Source organism: Hyperoodon ampullatus, assembly GCF_949752795.1.
Source record: "Hyperoodon ampullatus genome assembly, chromosome: 3".
Classification (NCBI taxonomy): domain Eukaryota; kingdom Metazoa; phylum Chordata; class Mammalia; order Artiodactyla; family Ziphiidae; genus Hyperoodon; species Hyperoodon ampullatus.
Window position 1 is genome coordinate 139,183,421 of NC_136916.1, and position 21,805 is coordinate 139,205,225.

The 21,805-nt window shown below is 35.4% G+C and overlaps 1 protein-coding gene across 1 annotated transcript in view; it reads right to left on the reverse strand.

Annotated features, from left to right (window-relative positions):
* The window catches only part of LOC307050797 (protein SIX6OS1), a gene marked incomplete at both ends in the record, with an annotated part of 59,640 nt that overhangs the window by 26,228 nt on the left and 11,607 nt on the right, over positions 1-21,805 (reverse strand). The window contains 6 exons of the mRNA XM_079701054.1: positions 4,444-4,520; positions 5,301-5,434; positions 6,882-6,973; positions 8,127-8,247; positions 9,941-9,983; positions 10,078-10,265. Coding sequence (XP_079557180.1) covers positions 4,444-4,520; positions 5,301-5,434; positions 6,882-6,973; positions 8,127-8,247; positions 9,941-9,983; positions 10,078-10,265 — 655 coding nt within the window. The remainder of the gene's footprint in view (positions 1-4,443; positions 4,521-5,300; positions 5,435-6,881; positions 6,974-8,126; positions 8,248-9,940; positions 9,984-10,077; positions 10,266-21,805) is intronic.

Sequence of the window (21,805 nt, forward strand, 5' to 3'; positions counted from 1 at the left end):
GTCACCTTCCTCATCCTCACTGCTGTTATCAACATCAACTACAAACAAAACATTAAATTAAATGAAACAACTACATACAAAACATTAAGTCAAACACTGGGAAATAAAAAAGGTTTAACTCTCAAGGAATTTGGTGTTTTTGACAAGTATAATAACTATGCCTGATAGCATTTCTTCATTTAAGGTAAACTTTAAAATTTTTCTTCCTTATTCATGATTAATCACGTGAATCTTACCATTTTCTCAACTAATAACCTGATGTCTGTGTCTCTCCATCCCCTATAATCTCACAAATTGACTATAGGAAAGGAAAACAGTAGGTTAAAAGATTAAAGCCTGAAACTTTCTTTTTTAAATATGTATGATATGTATGACAAAGCTAATATTTCATTTTTAACTTTAATTAAATTTTAATACTAATATTTATTTATTTATTTTAATATCTTTATTGGAGTATTATTGCTTTACAATGGTGTGTTCGTTTCTGCTTTATAGCAAAGCGAATCAGTTATACATATATATATGTTCCCATATCTCTTCCCTCTTGCGTCTCCCTCCCTCCCACCCTCCCTATCCCACCCCTCTAGGTGGTCACAAAGCACTAATACTAATATTTAAATTGCTACTTTACTAATGTTTGTATTGTCTGTTTCAAGTCTTTCATTCTCCCTGAGTCACTCATTTTGAAGAGTCACTGATTTTTCTTATTTGACCTGAAATTAAAATACCTTTAATAGGAAAGTTTATCCATTTATATTTGTTATAACAGCCACTGGTCTTAATTCTGTCATCTTATGTGCCTTTAGATCATAAGAAAAAGACCTTGTCCCTCAAAGAACACTTGGCCCTTAAAGAACAAGTGTTGTTACAGTTTTGATGTTTTTTTTTTTTTTTTGCGGTACGTGGGCCTCACTGTTGTGGCCTCTCCCATTGCGGAGCACAGGCTCCGGACGCGCAGGCTCAGCGGCCATGGCTCACGGGTCCAGACACTCCGTGACATGTGGGATCTTCCCGGACCGGGGCACGAACCCGTGTCCCCTGCATCGGCAGGCGGACTCTCAACCACTGCACCACCAGGGAAGCCCTTGATGTATGTTTTAAACAATATACATGTTTATATATTCCTCCTGGTACAAGTATTTGTACAAGTATTTCAAGTAATTGTTTAGAGTAGGTGCCAAGAAGTGAAATTGCTGAGTATGTTGTGCGTTTTTATTTTTAATGAGTACTGTGAACTAGTCCTCTAAAGCAGTTGTCCCAAATTATACTCCCACTGGTGTTGACTTCACTAGACATTATCAAATGTTTTAATGTCTACAAATCTGACAGGTGAAACCAGGTATCTCATTGGTTTAATTTGCATTTCCCTGTTCTCCTGAGGTCAGGCATCTTGTTATGTTTAGTGACCCTTACTTAGTCTTTCCTTTTATGTAAGCTGACTTATCTTTTGACCATTTTTATAGTTTTTTAAATAAATTTTTAAGAATTATTATGTATTTCTTTGTATATTATACATTACAGACACCAATCCCCTAAGTGACAATTCTGTCACTCTTTTAACTCTGTTAGTGTCTTTCACCATACAAAAGCTTTTTTATTTTGATATACTCCATTGATCAATTTGTCTTTTATTGTACCACACTGTTATAATAACTTCATTTTGATAATGTTTAAAAATGTTTGGGGATGATGAAAATGTTCTGAAATTAGACAGTGATGATGGTTACACTATCTTGTGAACATATGAAAAACCACTGAATTGTACACTTTAAAACAATCAATTTTATATGTGAATTATATCTCAGTAACAAAAGTTTAAAAATAAACATTTTAGGACTTCTCTGGCCGCGCAGTGGTTAAGAATCTGCCTGCCAATGCAGGGGACACGGGTTCAAGCCCTGGCCCGGAAAGATCCCACATGCCGCGGAGCAACTAAGCCCATGTGCCACAACTACTGAGCCTGCGCTCTAGAGCCCGCGAGCCACAACTACTGAGCCCACGTGCCACAACTACTGAAGCCCACGTGCCTAGAGCCCGTGCTCCACAACAAGAGAAGCCACTGCAACGAGAAGCTTGTGCACCACAACGAAGAGTAGCCCCTGCTCGCCACAACTAGAGAAAGCCTGCATGCAGCAACGAAGACCCAACGCAGCCAAAAATAAATGAAATAAAATAATTTATTTAAAAAATAAATTAATTAAAAAATAAAAAATAAACATTTTAATATCTGGTAGTAAGAGTCTCCCTAACATTCTTTTAAAAATTTTTATTTAAAATTATTTATTAATCTATTAACGTAGGAAATCATATTGTTAGATTTTTCTTAATGGTAAACAATCATTGTATTCTTTGGGAAAACCAAGGCTAGTCATAATATATTACTCTTTCAATGTTACATTGCAAAATTTGGTTTGCTAGTAACTTATTTAGGATTTTTACATCTATGTTCATTCTTGAGACTTACGTACCATAATTTTTCTTTTCTTACACTATCCTTGTCCTTGCTATCTAATGGATTGTTCATTTATAATTTGTTGGATAGTTTCCGACTCTTTTTATACTCTGGAATTGTTTGTATAAAAAGATTATTTAATCCAATGGTTCTCAACTGGTGGCAATTTTGCCTCTTAGGAGACATTTGACAATGTCTGGAGATATTTTTGATTGTCATAATTTGGGGATGAGGTGCTATTGGACTCTAACGGGTCACAAGATGACCCCACAACAAAGAATTATCAGACCCAAAATGTCAACAGTGCCACTATTGAGAAACTCTGATCTAATCCTTAACGGTTTGGTAGAATTCACCTGAAAAATTGAGTCTGGCGTGTTCTGAAGGGCATGTGTGGTGGAGGGAAAAGGGAGGGAAATAAGGGAGAAAAGAGGGAAATAGGTATTTATATACATTTCAGTTTCACTTACATCAGTTTCTTCTAGGTTATTGATCTATTCATGTTTTTCTTTTTCAGTCTATTTAGCAATTTATATTGTGCTAAAAAACTGTCCATCTTACCTAAATTTTCAAATTTATGGGTATATAGTTTTATAGTATCCTTTTAGGACTTAGAAAAGATGTCTTATATAAGTGTAGAGATATGCACTTTCCCCCCCTTTTATTCTTTTCTTTTGTTGGGAGGGTATTCTCTTTTTTCTCTACACTTGCTGAAACTTATTAGCTTTTGGCTATATTAATTAACCCAACTTTTAAATTTCATTAATTTCTACTTTCTTTGCATTTATTATTTTATTTCTGTATTTTGAGTTAAGCTTTTCATACTTTGAGTGCAACTTTTCATACTTAAAGTTCAGCTAATTTTAATCCTTCTAATTTTCTAGTATGTTTGTTTTCAAATATAAATGTCTCTCTGAGGACCAATTTGGCTACATTTCACAGGTTTGGGTTTATAGTATTCTTTTAAATAGTTTTTAAATTCTATTTTGATTTCTTCTATAACCCAAAAGTAATTTCAAAGTATGTGAATTTCTTTTTTCTCAGCCAAATAGTTTTTTGAGGAGAGGGCTATCTTTTCGTTTAACTTGTATTTTTTTATGCTGTGGTTAGTGAAGATAGCAGCTTTTTAGAATTGGTTGAGATATCCTTTTTGTTCTAGTAAATAGTCAATTTTGGTGAATACTGCAAACAAAATTTAACTGAATTCTGTGTATGTTGGGTATAAAGTTTGCTAATTGTGCTACTCAGATCCTCTACATCCTTACTTATTTTTCATCTATTTGATTTGTTCTTATGACAGAAACTGCCAGTTTTCTATCCTATCCAAAATCTACATTTCCTTTGTGTTGTGATTTAAAAAGCAAACAAACAAAAAAGCCCACCATATTTCTCAACCTTTCTGCAGATAGAGGTAGCCATTTTACAAAGTTCTGGCCAATGAAACATTAACATAAATTGTTTAAGGAGCTTTCATAAAAGATCCCTAAAATGAGGCTGACTCAACTAGCCTTTCTCCCCTTCTTCTTTCCTGCCTAGAAGGAAGATATGATGGCAAGTTGTAATGGTTAGCTTCTGACCATGAAATAACCTGAGGTGAAAGCTTAGCATTAAGGATAGCAGGGAAAGAAAACACCAATGGAGCTTGAGAAATGATGACATTGTGGAGATGGTGCCACAGTTTCCCTCTTCAATACAATTCCTTTAGAATGTCTTACCATTTTTGGTCTACTGGGTACAGAGATTGGTATTTTCAAATATCTTTTATTTTTAGAAGTAAGGGAGAAGGCTACAGTATATGCTCAGGCTGCCATATTGAAACTCTTTTAAGTCTTTTAGATCCTGAGATTGTACTAATGGCTGCTTTAATATATTTATAAAACACACACACACACACACACACACACACACACACACACGTCCTAAATGCAATACATTCACTATCTCATTTAATGCAAGCACTTAATTTGCACTATTAAAAAAGAAATACCTACCTGAGTATCACTTTCTTTTCGTCTGAAGTCAATATTGGCAAGTTTTGACTGCTTCACAGAACTTTCTTCTTTTTTATCTAGGTTATTAAATGGTACTACTTCAAATCAATTCCAGAAATAGAATCAAATAGCATGCCCAATATTTAACCTAACCTTGTAGTTTTAAAAAATCAAGTTACATTAATATTTAATTTAAATTAAAATAATTATGAATCACTATATATTCTTAATTCCTCAATATACAGTAGCTATTACAATAACCATGAATGTAAAATGAAAAACAGCTGACAAAAATAAATAAATTAAATTAAATTAAAAAAAACAGCTGACAAAACTACATCTTTATAATGGGACTACATCTTTATAATGGGGAACCAAAGAACAAAGAGTGGTGATATTAATGATTGGGGGACTAAAACAGCCAATGCAGTTAACCTAATACAATGTAGTTAATCTATCCATTGAATGAAACATTCAAATATCTCAGTGACTAAGTCATAAATATCATTATCACAAGTCTGCCACCCACTTTAACCATACATACTGATAATACAACCTCTCAAATGAAAAATATATAATTATTCATCCTCCCCTGACAGCTGGAAACCAGGCTGAAACACTTTTTAAAAAAATATTGTATGAGTGATTTCTTTCTCAAAGAGAAAAATGTTATGTATAGAAGGCACATCTTGTTTGCTCTCAGAAAAAATCAAAGTGGCACTTTACTGAGTCTATAGGTCTCCAGTATTGTTTGCTCTTGCTTACACCAAATGATAACTAAAGCTGCTCCTTTCTATTTCTTCCTTTATGTGTTTTCAAAGAAAACTAAGTTTTTGAATAATAAACGGATACTGTACCTTTAACTCTTGGTTCTGAAGGATGCATCTTTATTGGTTTGACTAATTTCTGAGATTCATATGGAAGAAATAATTGACTGTTTTGAGGGGTTTTATTCAACATAAGTACATGCTGTTCATCTTTTTCAAAAATTCTAAAGAGTGAATTATAAATATTAGCTAAGTAAAAAATTAACATATTTTAAAGCTAGAAGAGATATTTAGATATTATATAGTTAAAACTCCTCACTTTGAAGATAATGAAAAGAAGTTCCAGAGAATTTAACAAATCTGCCCAATATTATTAAATTACCTACTAGTGTCACAACTAAAATACACTTTTCCTGATTAAGTCCAGTGCTCTTCTCAATGTACCACACCCTCATTTTTAAAACATAATCATTTTAAAAGACTTTCTAAACCTGTGAAAAACATTTTAAACCAAAACTGTATTTGCAAATAGCATGCTTTAGATTTTGAAGTACTACTTCAAACTTTAAAAAGATTTATTCAGAAAAAATTCAACTAGCATGAACACAGACATCATTAAAGCAATATTACAATCATTAATGGATCTCTTAAGTATTTTACTGGAAGAATAATTTCATTGAATTTTTCCTAAATTAGAGAAATAATTTATATTATTGATAGTTAAATAATAGTTTAAATACTGGTATTATTTGATAATAACTATCAAAATATAAGTAAAAATAACTAAATAGTTATATGTTTCTCTCAACAGAGAATTTTTATATTAAAAAGTTATCAATAAAGTGAAATTCTGTACATTTATGTATTTTTCTAATCAATTTCATTATAAAATTAAAGACACATTACCATGGATGTGAGACGTGGGAGTGGGGAAATCAATAAAAATAACAGATCCAAGGAAATAGGATAAGGGAAGTTAACTTGGGAGAAGAGTGTGTTGAAAAATCAGATTAAGAGCAACATAGCCTGAGAAGAGGAATTTAAGATTTTAAAAGGGTATAGGCAGAAAGAGAAAAAGTAGAAAGTTTATCAAAAACAGCAACAGTAATACATCTATTTTCCTGTCACACAATAACAGACAAAATCAATCTCTTCTTTTTAAGTGCCTCCACCACTGATATCTATTTTATCACCATTAGGATGAAAGAAAAGGAAACATATGATGCCACAGATTCAGCAACATTTTGATTCATCTTCACTCTCTGTGGCAAAGGAGAACTGGTCAAGCTGGTGACAGGATGATAAAAAGGCAAATACATTGCTGTTCCCATCATTTTTCCTCTTGTTTTACTCCTTTTGGTGACCCATAATGGAAAACTGGATGAAATGTACAACTGACAGGTTACAGAACAGCAAATGGGCTGCTGCTACCCTATTTCTCTCTACACATTATCCTTTACCTTACTAAATAATAAGCAAATTTGAATATTAGTCCACAATGTTTAAATGTATAAATTAATATTTTTCATAAGAAATGAATAGAAAACAGCCTGCACAATAAATATTTATAGATACTATGTAAATATTAGTGGCTTGGGCTAGAATATGTAATCAAATTTTAAATGCAGAATATCTGTTCACATAAAATCCCATTTTAAAGTTTACTTATACCTTTCTTTCGATTCCTTTCTCTTTTCTATATTTTTATTTTTTTCTTCCAGAGTTTCTGAAAGATTCTTCATCTCATAAAGTCTTGCAATCTGCTAAAAGGAAAAATGATAAAGCAAAACAATTACCTGCAAAGCATTAAGGATAAACATATGGTTTATCCTAACTAATGAATATGATTTTTTCTACATAATCACAAGACATATTTTTGGTAGTATTAGCAATCTTTTAGTGAAAAGAGTCAAAATTAACAATAAATCATACTCCTTTTATTTTTTCTTACAACTCCATTAGCAAACCTATTAGATTTCAATGAACTTTCATCTTCTTTTTTAAAAAGGACAGTCAGAAGCAAAGTAGACATTGATTCCCTACATAGAGATGTAGTTACCATATATTTTAAAGAAAGTGGCATCCACTTTCTTCTCATTACTAAAATGATATTAATACTACTTGGAACCTCATGCCTATGAATGATGAATACACCATCTTTACATAGTTTTTTTTTTTTTTTTTTTTTCGGTACGCAGGCCTCTCACTGCTGTGGCCTCTCCCGTTGCGGAGCACAGGCTCCGGACGCACAGGCTCAGCAGCCATGGCTCACGGGCCCAGCTGCTCCGCGGCATGTGGGATCTTCCCAGACCGGGGCATGAACCCGCGTCCCCTGCATCGGCAGGCGGATTCCCAACCACTGTGCCACCAGGGAAGCCCCAGTTTTTAGAAAATTTAGAAAATCAGCTATTCAACTTTTTTTCAAAATTTAAAGTGACTTTGATGGGTTCTCATACCCATCAATGAAAGCCACATTTCAATACAATACTAAAAATGTATTCATGAAGATATCATGCACCATCAGTATTAAAGGCTAAACTAGCTTTATAAAGATTATAGTCATAAATTTTCTAGATTAAGTCTTTTAAATTATTTACTGCCTTGTTCTTTTTGACAACACTGTTGTAAGCTCTGCTAATGCCTTTAAATACCTATTATTAAGCTCCATCTTGTTCCTTCCTATCTTCTTTCCTTAGCACCCAAAGAAAGTTAAACTATTCCCCAAAACTCAGAGCTGAATACATTCAATACCTAAAACACATTTTTGATTCAATGGTAATCTGAGGCTAATAAATTATTATAAGCTTTTCTCCATATCGAGGATCTTTAGAAACAGCTCTTCTTAGACGTTCATCTAACACACCATTACACTTATACATTAACACATATATTAGAAACATATAACAAAATTAATACCTGGTTTAAATAATTAATTTCTATTTCCACATCATCTACTTCTTTCTTCAATTCATACGACCTTTTGGAAAATTTGTTGGCATGTTTAAGAGTATCTTGTGTTTTACATCTCAAATTAGCCCTTTTATGTTAAGGAACTATGTTATACAAGTAACTTTCACACTTACATGCACTATATAAAAAATAATTAGTATTATGTAACATTATTTGTATATGTACCATATAAGCAATATTAATAACAATACCTGAAAATAGCTGTAAGACTAGTACAAACATTTGGCAAACTGAAAAGACAATTTATTGTTCGTCTATGTTATATATTTAGCTTAAAAATAACATTTCTTCAAAAATATGTGTCAGGATTTTTTCTTTCAGTTAAATATTTTCACAGGGTGGTTTTTCACTTTTGCTTTTTACCCAACTTTATCATGTCATTTGGCATGATGAACATAATCAATTCAGGTCCAAACTTAACGTCTTGTGTTTCTATAATTTATTTGTTCCAAAGTCAACATTAAAAATCCACTCAATTTTCCTTTTCTTGCTCTTTAAGGTCCATCAGTGCACCCTGCAGAACTCAGAAGAGAGCTGCATCTTCTATCTGAACTTTCTGCTTGAACTGGATTTATACCCAATTTCAAGTAGAGAATTTCTCAGCTGTTAACAGACACCCTGAATGGTTATTAGCTACTACCATTTCCTAAGTTACTCTACACTCCATTTAGGAGAATTTAAAAATGAATAAAACAGCGTTAATGAACAAGAATTCCAGAGAAAATCTTTATCAGACCTTTTCTATTTCGCCAAAACTTATGATTTATATGCTAGCACATGAAATTTCAGATGAACATTATTTATAATGCTATGCTGTTATCAAAAGTATCAATTTAAAATTTTAGATATAGACATTTAAATCCTAATCTTCAATTCTCCCTACCTCCATCACCTCTTCATGTTTGTCAGGTAATCTTATGTCTCATCCGTTTCTACATCCAACTCCCTAAACCCCTGCTGTGCCTTATGCATCTACCAACCTCTGCCTCTTCCTAAACACAGATGGGCAGCAAATGAACAACTAAGTATAGAATAAGCTAAAACCCAAACATGGAGAGAGCAAGCAGCAAAGGAGTTAAAAGGATGATTTGGGATGAAGTAGAATGAAGCAAGGTAGACTGCAGGGATAAAGAAGACTTAGTACAAACAGTGGAGTTATAATCTGATAGGAAAGCATATGAAGGATTGTGGAGGTTGGAAGAGGATTAAAGTTCCAAGTTCATCATCAGGGAAGGTCTCCTTGACAAACAGATGAGACTTAGACTAATTAAGAATTACTTAAGCACCTAATACAATGCCACTGTATTACTTGTTTACATGTCTGTTTCCTCTACTAAACTGTGAGCTCCTTATAAGAAAGTTCTGTATCTTCTTGAGTATTGCCTGGCACAAAGTAGGTACCCAATGAATTGTGACTCACCTCCTTACCATCTTCCATCTTAACAAGTAATAATCAATTGATTTAATTCGAACTCTTTGGTAAGACAGAGCAAGATGACTTTTTCATTGGTTTGGTTGATAAGATATGCCACTTAAAGATAGATACATATACCACTTATTGGCATTAAAATTTCTTGCTTCTGATGACATGCACATGTATGAAAACTAATCCCAGATGATCTTTAAAGTAATCTCTACATTTTTTAATTAAACAAAATATCAAATCAATGTGATTCTCACAGGGAAATGCAATAACAATCAAAATACAGAAATAATACTTATCCAATAAAAATTCTAAGTAGAAATACTACTGTGGATACATATGTAATGTCCAACTGGTAAGTGATGGAAAGGGAGCAGGCACTGAAAAACAAAGTCATATTTTAGACTAATTTACTATATTTTTTTATTACAAAGATAATGTTATTAAAACAGTATGTAACAAAACCATTAATACCTAAAAATTCCATAAAAATAGTTTCATTCATTTTTAGTTGTTCAGTACATGCCAACACTCTGTTTTGAATTTCTTCATGTTCTCTTTTCTTCTCATAATATTCATGTGAAAGAGGTGTTTCTGAGTATTTTTGTTGGTATTGCTTTAAAACATCTTTATACTGACATATATAACCGTGGTACATTTTTCTGTTAAAATTAAAAGAAATGATGTCAATACAACAAAAGTATATCTAAAATCACTTGTTAAAGTCTACTAAATTAAGCATAACAGACAAGTTAAAAATCTACTTATTCTGCTTCCCTCAATACTGTCTGTCCTTCAAACTTTTCTTAACTCTATTACACTTTTCAATTCCCTACTCTTTTTCTTCACTACCTGAGTTACTCACTCCTTAATCATCTTCAATTAAACTTCCACTTCCACCAGTTTAATGAAACTACCCTTGCCAAGGTTATCAATGATCTAATTTGTCCACCTTAGTGATCTCTTTTCACTTTTCATCCTAAATGACACTGTAGAACCTGGTTCTTTTGATGACTTCTTGAATCTCTATCCTCCCTGAGTTCTGAATCTCTATTCTTCCCAGTTTAGCTACCTCTATAACTATGCTATTAAATCTCCTTCAGTTTTCTAAGCTAAAGTTATCATGTTCTAGGTGATAGAACTCTGGGTTCACAATCATTCTTGTATACTCCAGAACTATTTTATAAGAAAATTTCAGCACTGTTTGGAGGAACTCCTTCAAGTACAACTAAGGTAGAGGTGCATGGTCATATATTTCGGAACCAGTCTTGAATGAGATGGTCAATTCTTGCAAAAGGATATTAACTCTTCCTTCTCATTTGAACTTTGCTTGATCTATAATAGGGGTCAGTTACTATGATCTATGGGCCAAATCTAATCTGCCACCGTTTTTGTACAGCCTATGAGCTAAGAACAATTTTTACATTTTTAAATGATTAAAAAAATCAAAAGAATAATAATGTTTCATGGCATATTAAAATTATATGAAAATCAAACTGTAATGTCCATAAATAAAATTTTATTAGAACACAGTCAATCACTTACGTACTGCCTAAAGTTACTCTTGTACCACAGTAACAGACTTGAGTAGCTGTGACAAAGACTGTATACTCCCACAAAGCCTGGAACATTTACTATATGGCCCTTTACAAAAAAAAGTTTGTCAGTCCTCATCTACAACACTGAACATGTTCAATCCAGGTTCATTGCAAAAAACATATTCTTGGGAGGAGAAAAAGATGGCAGAGTAGAGGGACGTGGAGCTCACCTCCTCCACAAACACATCACAACTACATCTACAAGTGGAACAATTCTCACAGAATACCTACTGAAAGCTTGCAGAAGATCTCATACAACCAAAGCTACAAGAAAAATTCCCATGTAACCACTGCTCCTGCAGAAGGGCTGAAATCTGAGCCAATTACCTGCACTTCCCCTTTGGCATGGGGGTGAGGCTTGAGCAGGTTCTTGTGCAGGCAGATTTGCGAGCACACATGCATGCCTAAAGGACCTCTGAGCTCATTATGAGCACTTCTGCAGTGGATGTGGCCCCTCGAGGGCAGCGCCAACAACAGATTTCTTTGTGGGTGTGCACCCCAAGTGGCAGGCAGCATCACAGAGTTGTATGTCCCAGTGGACAGCTCCTGGGAAAGAACATGCAGTGGCTCCTTTCTCAGAGGGAGTGCTCCCAGTCCCACCTACCTCACATCACAGCTTAGAACTGGATCTGGGGGCTTCTACTCCAACAACTGGGGAGCAGACCCTGACCCCGACAGGGCTGTGACAACCACCAGAGCAAAGAGGAGGCCCCACCCAACATCCAGTGCAGGCTCTGGTCACCACAACACCAAACACATCCCTTATCAAGGGGACAAGGGCCAGCACAACCTGAGGAAAGTCTTGGCAAGCATCCATACCACAAACAGCCCTCACATCGAAAATACTGCACTCACACAGTCTACACAAGGGTCACTCCCACATAAAAACAGACCTTCAAGACCACAGTAGACAACTGTTTCTCCAAAATTCATAGAGTTGGAGAAATATAAGTAAAATGAAAAAAGCAGAGGAACTACTCTGAATTAAAAGAATCAGAGAAATTCCCTGAAAGAACAATGAAAGAGACCTCTCCAATCTACCAGACCCTGAGTTCAAAACGGAGGTAATAAAAATGCTGAAGGAACTAAGAAAGACTATCAATAGAAATGCAGATCACTGTAACAAGGAATTAGAAACTATAAAAAGAAGCCAATTGAAATTAGACAACTCAATTGCCAAAATGAAAACTGAGCAAAAGGCATAAATAGTAAACTAAATAATGCAGAATAAGAAGTGATCTGGAAGACAGAATAACTGAAATCACCCAAGCAGAACAGCAGACAGAAAGACAAATGAAAAAAAGAAAGAAAGCAACATACGAGATCTATGGAATAATAAAAGCAAGCAATCTATGCATAATAGGAATCCCAGGAAAAAAAGAAGAGAAAGGGGGATCAAAAATGCTTTCAAAGAAATTATGGCTGAAAACTTCCCAAACCTAAAGAAGGAAACAGCAATCCAGGTACAGGAAGCACAGAGGTTCCCAAACAAGATGAACCCAAATAGTCCAAATCCAAGACATATCATAATTAAAATGGCAAAAGTGAAAGATAAAGAGAGGATTCTAAAGGCAGCAAGAGAAAAAACGAAGAGTCAAGTTACAAGGGAACCCCCATAAGGCTACCAGCTAATTTCTCTAAAGAAACTTTGTAGGCCATAAAGGAGGGGCAAGATATATCCAAAGTCCTGAAAAACAACAACTTGCAACCTAGGATACTCTACCTGGCCAGACTGTCATTTAGAATAGAAGGAGAGATAAACAATTTCTCAGACAAGCAAAAACTAAAAGAAGACAGCAATACTAAATCTATCCTAAAAGAAATATTGAGAGATCGTCTCTAAATAGAAAAGAAGCAGGATTCAATAAAAAAGGTAAACTCACAACAGGAAAGGCAAATAAATAAAAGGATTGAATATCACTTAAATAAGCCAGTACATGGATTAAAAAACAATCAAAAAAATTCTGTGAAAGCTATTATAAATACAATGAACAGCAAAAAGATAAACATGAAGATGTAAAACAGGACATCAAAATCACAAAATGTGGGGGAGGGGAGTAAGAAAATGCAGATCTTTTAGAATGTGTTTGAGCTTATATGACTATGAATCTAAAGGAAGTAGATACAGTTATGAGATAACATACTTGAAAACCAGGGTAATCACGAATCAAAAACATAAAATAGATTCACAGAACGAAAAAGAAAGGAACTCAAGCATAATACAAACCACAAACGGAAAAACAAAAAGGGGAGAAAGGAACAAAGATGTGCAAAATGAACTGGAAAACAAGGTTTAAAAGGGCAATAAATAGGGCTTCCCTGGTGGCGCAGTGGTTGAGAGTCCGCCTGCCGATGCAGGGGACATGGGTTCATGCCCCGGTCCAGGAAGATCCCACATGCCGTGGAGCGGCTGGGCCCGTGAGCCATGGCCGCTGAGCCTGTGCTCCACAACTGGAGAGGCCACAACAGTGAGAGGCCCGCGTACCACCAAAAAAAAAAAAAAAAAAAGGGCAATAAATACATATTAGCAATAATTATATATAAATGGACTAAATGCACCAATCAAATACATAGAGTGGCAGGTTAGATAATAAAACAAGAATCCACAATATGCTGCCTACAAGAGACCCACTTCAGGGTGAAAGACAAATATAGATTGAAAGTGAGGGGATGGAAAAAGATATTTCATGCAAAAGGAAATGACAAGAAAGTGGGGGTAGCAATACTCACATCAGACAAAATAGACTTTAAAATGAAGGCCACAAAGAAAGACAATGAAGGTCAACATATAATAAGATGATCAATACAAGAAGAGGATATCACACTCATTAACACATATGCACCCAATATAGGAGGACCAAAATACATAACACAAATATCAAGAGACAAAAAGGGAGAAATTGATGGGAATACAACAATAGTAGGAGAGTTTAACACCCTACTGATATCAATGGACAGATCTTCCAGACAGAAGATCAATAAGGCAACAGAGATCCTAAATGACACAATAGAACAGTTAGACTTAATTGATATCTACAGGACACTACATCCAAAAAAAACAGAATACACATTCTTTTCAAGAGCACATGGAACATTCCCTAGGATAAACCACATACTAGGACACAAAACAAGCCTCAACAAATTTAAGAGGACAGAAATTATTTCAAGCAACTCTTCTGAGTGCAACGGTATGAAACTAGATATCAACAACCAGAAAGAGAAATGAGAAAAAAAAAAAGATTACATGGAGACTAAACAACATGCCACTAAAAAACCAATGGGTCAGTGATGAAATCAAAGAGGAAATTTAAAAATACCTCGAAACAAACAACAATGAAAACACAACCATACAAAATCTATGGGATGCAGAAAAAAAGTTCTAAGAGAGAAGTTCATAGCAATACAGGCCTTCTTCCAAAAAAAGAAAAATCTTAAATAAACAACCTAACCTACCACCTAAAAGAATTAGAAAAACAAACAAAACCTAAGTTCAGCAGAAGGAAGGAAATAATAAAGACCAGAGAGGAAATAAATAAATGGAGATTTAAAAAATAGAAAAAAAATCAATAAAACCAAGAGATAGTTGAAAGGATAAATGAAATTGACAAGCCTCTAGCCAATCTCACCAAGAAGAAAAGAGACAGGATACCAATAACTGAAATAAGAAATGGAAGAGGAGAAATAACAACCGATATTGTTACAGGGAAGAACAAATCTGACTACATGTTGGATCTGTTTCTCTTACTTTAACCTTTGCTTCCTGCTACTTTTGTTCACTAAAAGGTTACTGTCTATACATAATGGTCTGCTTCAGGGAACCTGCCCCTCTGCCTGAATGTTAAACCAAAGTGCCTTTGTTCAGGGAAACATCCTGACCCTGTCCACCTGTGAATGGCTGCAAGAAAGAATAAATTAACACATCCCCTTCCCAAGGCTGGCTATTCCAGGAGATATTTGCAAGACTTATGGCCTTTTTACTTTATTTCCTCACCTCTGCCCCCTCTCTGTTCTATAGAAGAAACTGGCATACAGACCCCAATAAGATGGTTCTTCTAAGACACTAGTCTGCCATCTTCTTGGTCTGCTGGCTCTCCAAATAAAGTAACTATTCCTTGCCTCGACACCTCTTCTCCCGATTTATTGGCCTGCCATGTGGCAAGCAGAGTGAGCTTGGACTCAGTAACAATACCATAGAAATACAAAAAATTACTAAGAAAATATTATGAACAGTTATATGCCAACAAATTTGACAACTTAGAAGAAATGGACAAGTTGCTAGAAACATACAGCCTGCCAAAACTGAATCAAGAAGAAACAGATAAGTTGAACAGACTGATCACTAGAAGTGAAATAGAATCTGTAATAAAAAAGGCTCCCTGCAAACAAAAGTCCAGGACTGGATGGCTTCACTGGGTTATTCTACCAAACATACAAAGAAAAACTTGTATCTATCCTTCTCAAACTCTTCCAAAAGACTGAAGAGGAGAGAACACTCCCAAAGTCATTCTATGAAGTCACCATCACCCTGATACCAAAACCAGAAAAAGACACTACCAAAAAAGAAAATTACAGGCCAATATCTTTGATGAATGTAGATGCAAAAATTCTCAACAAAATATTAGCAAACCAAGTCCAACAACACATAAAAAGGGCCATACACCATAATCAAATTGGATTCATCCCAGAGTCACAAGGATGGTTCAACAAACACAAATCAATCAATGTGATACACCACCACAACAAAAGAAAATACAAAAACCACATGATCATCTTAATAGATGCAGAAAAAGCATTTGATAAAATTCAACATCTATTCATGATAAAAACTCTCACCAAAGTGGGTATAAAGGGAACATAACATAATAAAAGCCATTTATGACAAACCCACAGCTTACATGATACTAAATGGTGGAAAGCTGAAAGCCTTCCCGCTAAGTGCTGGAATAAGACAAGGATGCCCACTCTCACCACTTTTATTCAACATACTCTTGGAAGTCCTAGCCACAGCAATCAGGCAAGAAAAAGAAATAAAAGGCATCCAAATTAGAAGGAAAGAGGTAAAATTGTCATTATATGAAGATAACATGATACTCTACAGAAAACCCTTAAGACTCCACACAAAAACTACCAGAACTGATAAACGAATTCAGCAAGGTATCAGGATACAAGATTAATATACAGAAATCTGTTGCACTTCTTTACACTAACAATGAAGTATCAGAAAGAGAAAGTAAAAAAGCAATCCTGTTTAAAATCACATTGCATCAAAAAAAAAAAAAACCTAGGAATAAACCTAACCAAGGAGGTGAAAGATTTGTATGCTGAGAACTATAAAACACTGATAAAGGAAACTGAAGATGAGTCAAAGAAATGAAAAGATATCCCATGGTCTTGGGTTGGAAGAATATAGCTAAAATAGCCATACTACCCAAACGAATCTACAGATTTAATGCAATCCCTATCAAATTACCCATGACATTTTTCACAGAACTAGAACAAATAATTCTAAAATTTATATGGAACCATAAAAGACTCAGAATTGCCAAAGCAATCCTGAGGGAAAAGAACAAAGCTGGGGGCATAACCCTTCTAGACTTCAGGCAATATTACAAAGCTACAGTAATCAGAACAGGGTGGTACTGGCACAAAAACAGACATATAGAGATGCAACAGAATAGAGGACCCAGAAATAAACCCCCACACCTATGGCCAATTAATCTTCGACCAAGGAGGCAAGAATATACAATAAAGAAAAGACAGTCTCTTCAGCAAGTGGTGTTGGGAAAGCTGGACAGACTCATGTAAATCAATGAAGTCAGAACACTCCCTCATACCACACATAAAAATAAATTCAAAATGGTTTAAAGACTTAAATAGAAACCATGACACCATAAAACTCCTAGAAGAGAACATAGGCAAAACATTCTCTGACATAAATCGTACCAACGTTTTCTTGGGTCAGTCTCTCAAGGCAAAATAAATAAAAGCAAAAATAAACAAATGGGACCTAATCAAACTTCACAGCTTTCACACAGCAAAGGAAACCATAAACAAAACAAAAAGACAACTTACGGATTGGGAGAAAATATTTGCAAAGACTGCAGCTGACAGGGGCTTAATTTCCAAAACATACAAAGAGCTTATACAACTCAATATCAGAGAAACAAACAACCCAATCAAAAAACGGGCAGAAGACTAAATAGACATTTCTCGAAAGAAGACATACAGATGGCCAACAGACACATGAAAAGATGCTCAACATTACTAATTATTAGAGAAATGCAAAGCAAAACTACAATGAGGTATCACCTCACAGTCTACAAATAATAAATGCTGGATAGGGTGTGGAGAAAAGGGTACCCTCCTACACTGTTGGTGGGAATGTAAATTGGTGCAGCCACTATGGAAAACAATATGGAGGTTCCTTAAAAAACTAAAAATAGAGTTACCACTACTGGGCGTATATCTGTAAAAGATGAAAACTCTAATTTGAAAAGATACATGCATCCCAATGATCATAGCAGCACTGTTTACAATAGGCAAGATATAGAAGCAATCTAAGTGTCCATCAACAGATGAATGGATAAAGAAGACGTGGCATATATATATATATAATAGAATATTACTCCGATATAAAAAAAAATGAAATAATGCCTTTTGCGGCAATAGGGATGGACCTAGAGATTATCATGCTAAGTGAAGTAAGTCAGACAGAGAAAGACAAATACCATATGATATCACATATATGTGGAATCTAAAAAAAAAGATAGTACAAATGAACTTATTTACAAAACAGAAACAGACTCATAGACATAGAAAGCAAACTTATGGTTACCAAAGAGAGGGAGGAATAAATAAGAAGTATGGGATTAACAGATACACACTACCATATATAAAACAGATAAACAACAAGGCTTTACTGTATAGCACAGGGAACTGTATTCAATATCTTATAATAACCTTAATGGAAAACAATCAGAAAATGTGTATATGTATATATAAATATATGTATTTATATATATATATATATAACTGATCACTTTGCTGTACACTGAAACTAACACAATATTGTAAATATTGTAAGTCAACTATACTTCAATTTAAAAAAAGAAAATATATTCTTGGATCCTTTTTTTACCCAGTTATTAACAAATACATACTTTCAAAAAATAACATTCATAGAAAATTTTCTAAAAATATATAGTCCTTATATTCCTCAAAATTTTATAAATTTTCTAAATCAAGCCATACTATATGGGGGAATTTCTTAAAAGATACTTCAATGATTATCTCACCTTAGCAGATGAGAAGAGAAGTATTCATAAACTGCTTGTATAGTAAGAAGAAAAGTAAGGATAACAGCCTTCTACTGGTCAGCAGGTCTGAATCTTAAGAATGTTTTAATTTCTTAATATTACTAAACTCTGTCCCCCTACACAAGATAAAGTAGTTTAGCCCAAAACAAGTTTCTTCCTATTCTTCTAAATGCATATTTGCTAATTAAGCCTTCACTTCTTGGGAAAATAGTCCAAAAGGAGGGAAATACCTATAAGAAAACTGAGTCTGGGACACCAGTTTCAGATGAGATTAGCATACCCCATCTACCCTGTTCAGACTGCATATTCACAGCAACTCTTCTAATATATTCCATACAAGAACCTTGCTAGCCCAAGCCATGATTCAAGAAGAGCCATTACTATCTCATCTCTTGCCAGCAATGCTAGTCTTCGTGAATGTCTGGGACAGGGATGGGAGATTAGGAGAAATAAGTAGCTGGTGCCTCTACTTCCTTCATTACCCATGATACCAACAAATGGACTCTTTTCCTCTTATAAATACATAGTATTGAGTCATCAAGTCAATCAACCTATGTGGCTGGTTTAAGAAAGAAAGAGATAGTTGTTTTCACTTCCATACCTCTGGCTAGCTAAGAGAAGTCATCCACAACAAACATTATCAGAGAGGTACTTATTGGACTGGTTTGCTTTAGCCCCTCATAGAATCATTTTAAATAATATTTTATAGCTATAGCTTGCACTGAGAGATGTTATAAGAAGCAGTAATACATATTGTTTTTATTTGGGGGAGGCCACTGAAGATACTGACTACCATATCACACAATTTCCCCTTCATGAGAATCCAGGGAACAAATTTCTCTCAAGTCTGAGTACTAGGGAAAAAACCTCTGCTTATCCTAAGCAACTGAACTGTTTTTTAAACGAATATTCTGAATTCCAAACTGATCACACTTCCACAATACTTTGACTACTATTAGGAATTTCAAAGCCTAATTTTGCCTATATCTAACAAATGTGTAAGACCATATAGTATGAATTTCTACCCAGATCAAAGGCTTCATCTTCCTATATTACCCTTACTTCCCTATAGCCTCAATTTGTATGTCTAACTTTATTTTAACACTATGGTATTATTTATATAAATCATTTCAAATTCTTTTTGAATTGAAGTGGGGCCTATAAATGACAAAGTAAGTCTCCTTTGTTAATTCTACCCTCTGCCTATTTCTTGGATGGATTTCTTGGATCATGTACTCCAGCTTTCTCTTCTTTTTGCTATATACTTTCCCTGGGCAATCTCATCTATTTTTATGATTTCAAATGCCAATGAAGTCCAAATCTATATCTCAGTCCCTACCTTAAGACTCATTTTTTAATATGAAATGTATTGCATTCTAGATTTTGTGTGGATGTTTTTAATTAGAATATTAGAATAGGAGTGACATCGGCAAGATGGCAGAATAAAATGTCCCTTGAGCATATCACCCCCCTCAGCAATAAAAGTTTGCCATCCAATCATGGACAAAAGTGCCTTTGTGGAAGCTTTGGAATCCAGGTAGCAGACTGTGAAATCCTGGTGCAGTCCAAGACTGAGGAGAGCCATTTTGAGAAGATGGACTCACATCTTGGTGGTTTAACTTGCTGGCTGTGGTCCTGGATACAGACCCAGAAAACATCTCTGTACCCCTGAGAACTCAGCTACAGGCCTATCTAGCTTTGGGTCTGTAACCAGTCCCATCAACCAAGGGACCTGGGAGAAGCCACACCCACCTGTGTGTCAGGCAATAGGCATATAGACCCTGGTCCTGGCTGTGGTCTCAGAAGTGTCAGGTGAACCAGTTCCAGCCCTTCATGGCCATGGTCTGGGAATACCAGGAGATAAACCTGCCAAGCTCAGTGAGACTGTAGATTCTGAAAGGGCCCTGTAACTGGATTCCAACCTGTCCCAGCCACAGTCACTGAAGAATCCTGCTGGCACAGAGACCCAGCAGGAGACACTCCTGTCTATGCCCCTAAAGATCCTAAAGCACCCTATAGTTGGTTCCAGCCCTCTCACAGCAGTTTGTCCACAGTACTGAGGGTCCAGGGTTCAAGCAAGAGACACTCCTGTCTGTACCCCATAGATCATTAAAGGACCCATACTTGATTCTAGATATCAAGCAGTCTAGCACTAACAGAACTTCTGGCCCAGGGACCCAAAGAGATACTGCTATATGCTCCCCTGGGGATCTTGAAAGGGCCCTATACTTGGCTCCAGCCCCTCTAGCCACAATCAGGGAGCAGTCCAGCCCACAGAGGGACCTGGTTGGAGACATGCCTATCTGTGCCTTGAGAACCAGGACTGTAGACCTCAATTTTGTTTGTAGAATCTGAAACAGCCCTGAGACTCAGTTCTAGCCCCTCTCAGCCACAGTCCAGGGCCAGTCCTGACCACCCATGAATCCATTCAGTGACTAGGTAAGAACTCTGCCAGGGACTTGCTGGGAGGCAAACTTGTCTACACACTTGGTAATATGCCTGCTGACTAAGGACCCAACTGTGGAACCTGAATCAGATCTTTGTCCCAGTACTATCCTACTGAACAAAGTACTGGAGGAAGTCTCACCCACCCAGGGACCAGACAGGATCCATACCTGTCTGAGCCCCTGGTAAGAAGCACACCAACCATGGATCACACTACAAACTCAATGACAGGTTGAAAATCAGCTCCAACCCAGCACAACTGCAGTTCTATAGGTAATCCCATCAGCCCAGGAAACCAACAAGAGAAGGTCTTTACCTCCCAAAACCAGACTGTAAAGACTGGAAGAAGTGTTTGTTCGTTCAAGTGCACAGACACCAATGCAAGACTAAGCATATCACAAAGAATTAGGCAAACATAACACCATCAAAAGAAAAGTAATAAATCTTCAGTAACTGACCCCAAAGAAATGGAGATCTACAGTTTGCCTTGCAAAGAATTCAAAGTAATCATCTTAAAGAAACTCAATAAAATACAAGAGAACACAGACAACTAAACGAAATCAGGAAAACAATGCATGTACAAAATGAGAAGTTTAATAAAGAAATAGAAACCATAAAATAGAACCAAACAGAAACTGTGGAGCTAAAGAACACAATAGCAGGACTGAAATATTCAATAGAGAGCATCAATAACAGACTTGATCATATAAAAGAAAGAATCGGCAAACTCAAAGACTATTCATTTGAAATTAGCTACTTAGAGGAACAAAAAGAAAAAGAATGAAAAAGAGTGAAGAAAATCTACATAAATTATGGAACACTGCAAAGTGAACAAATATTTGC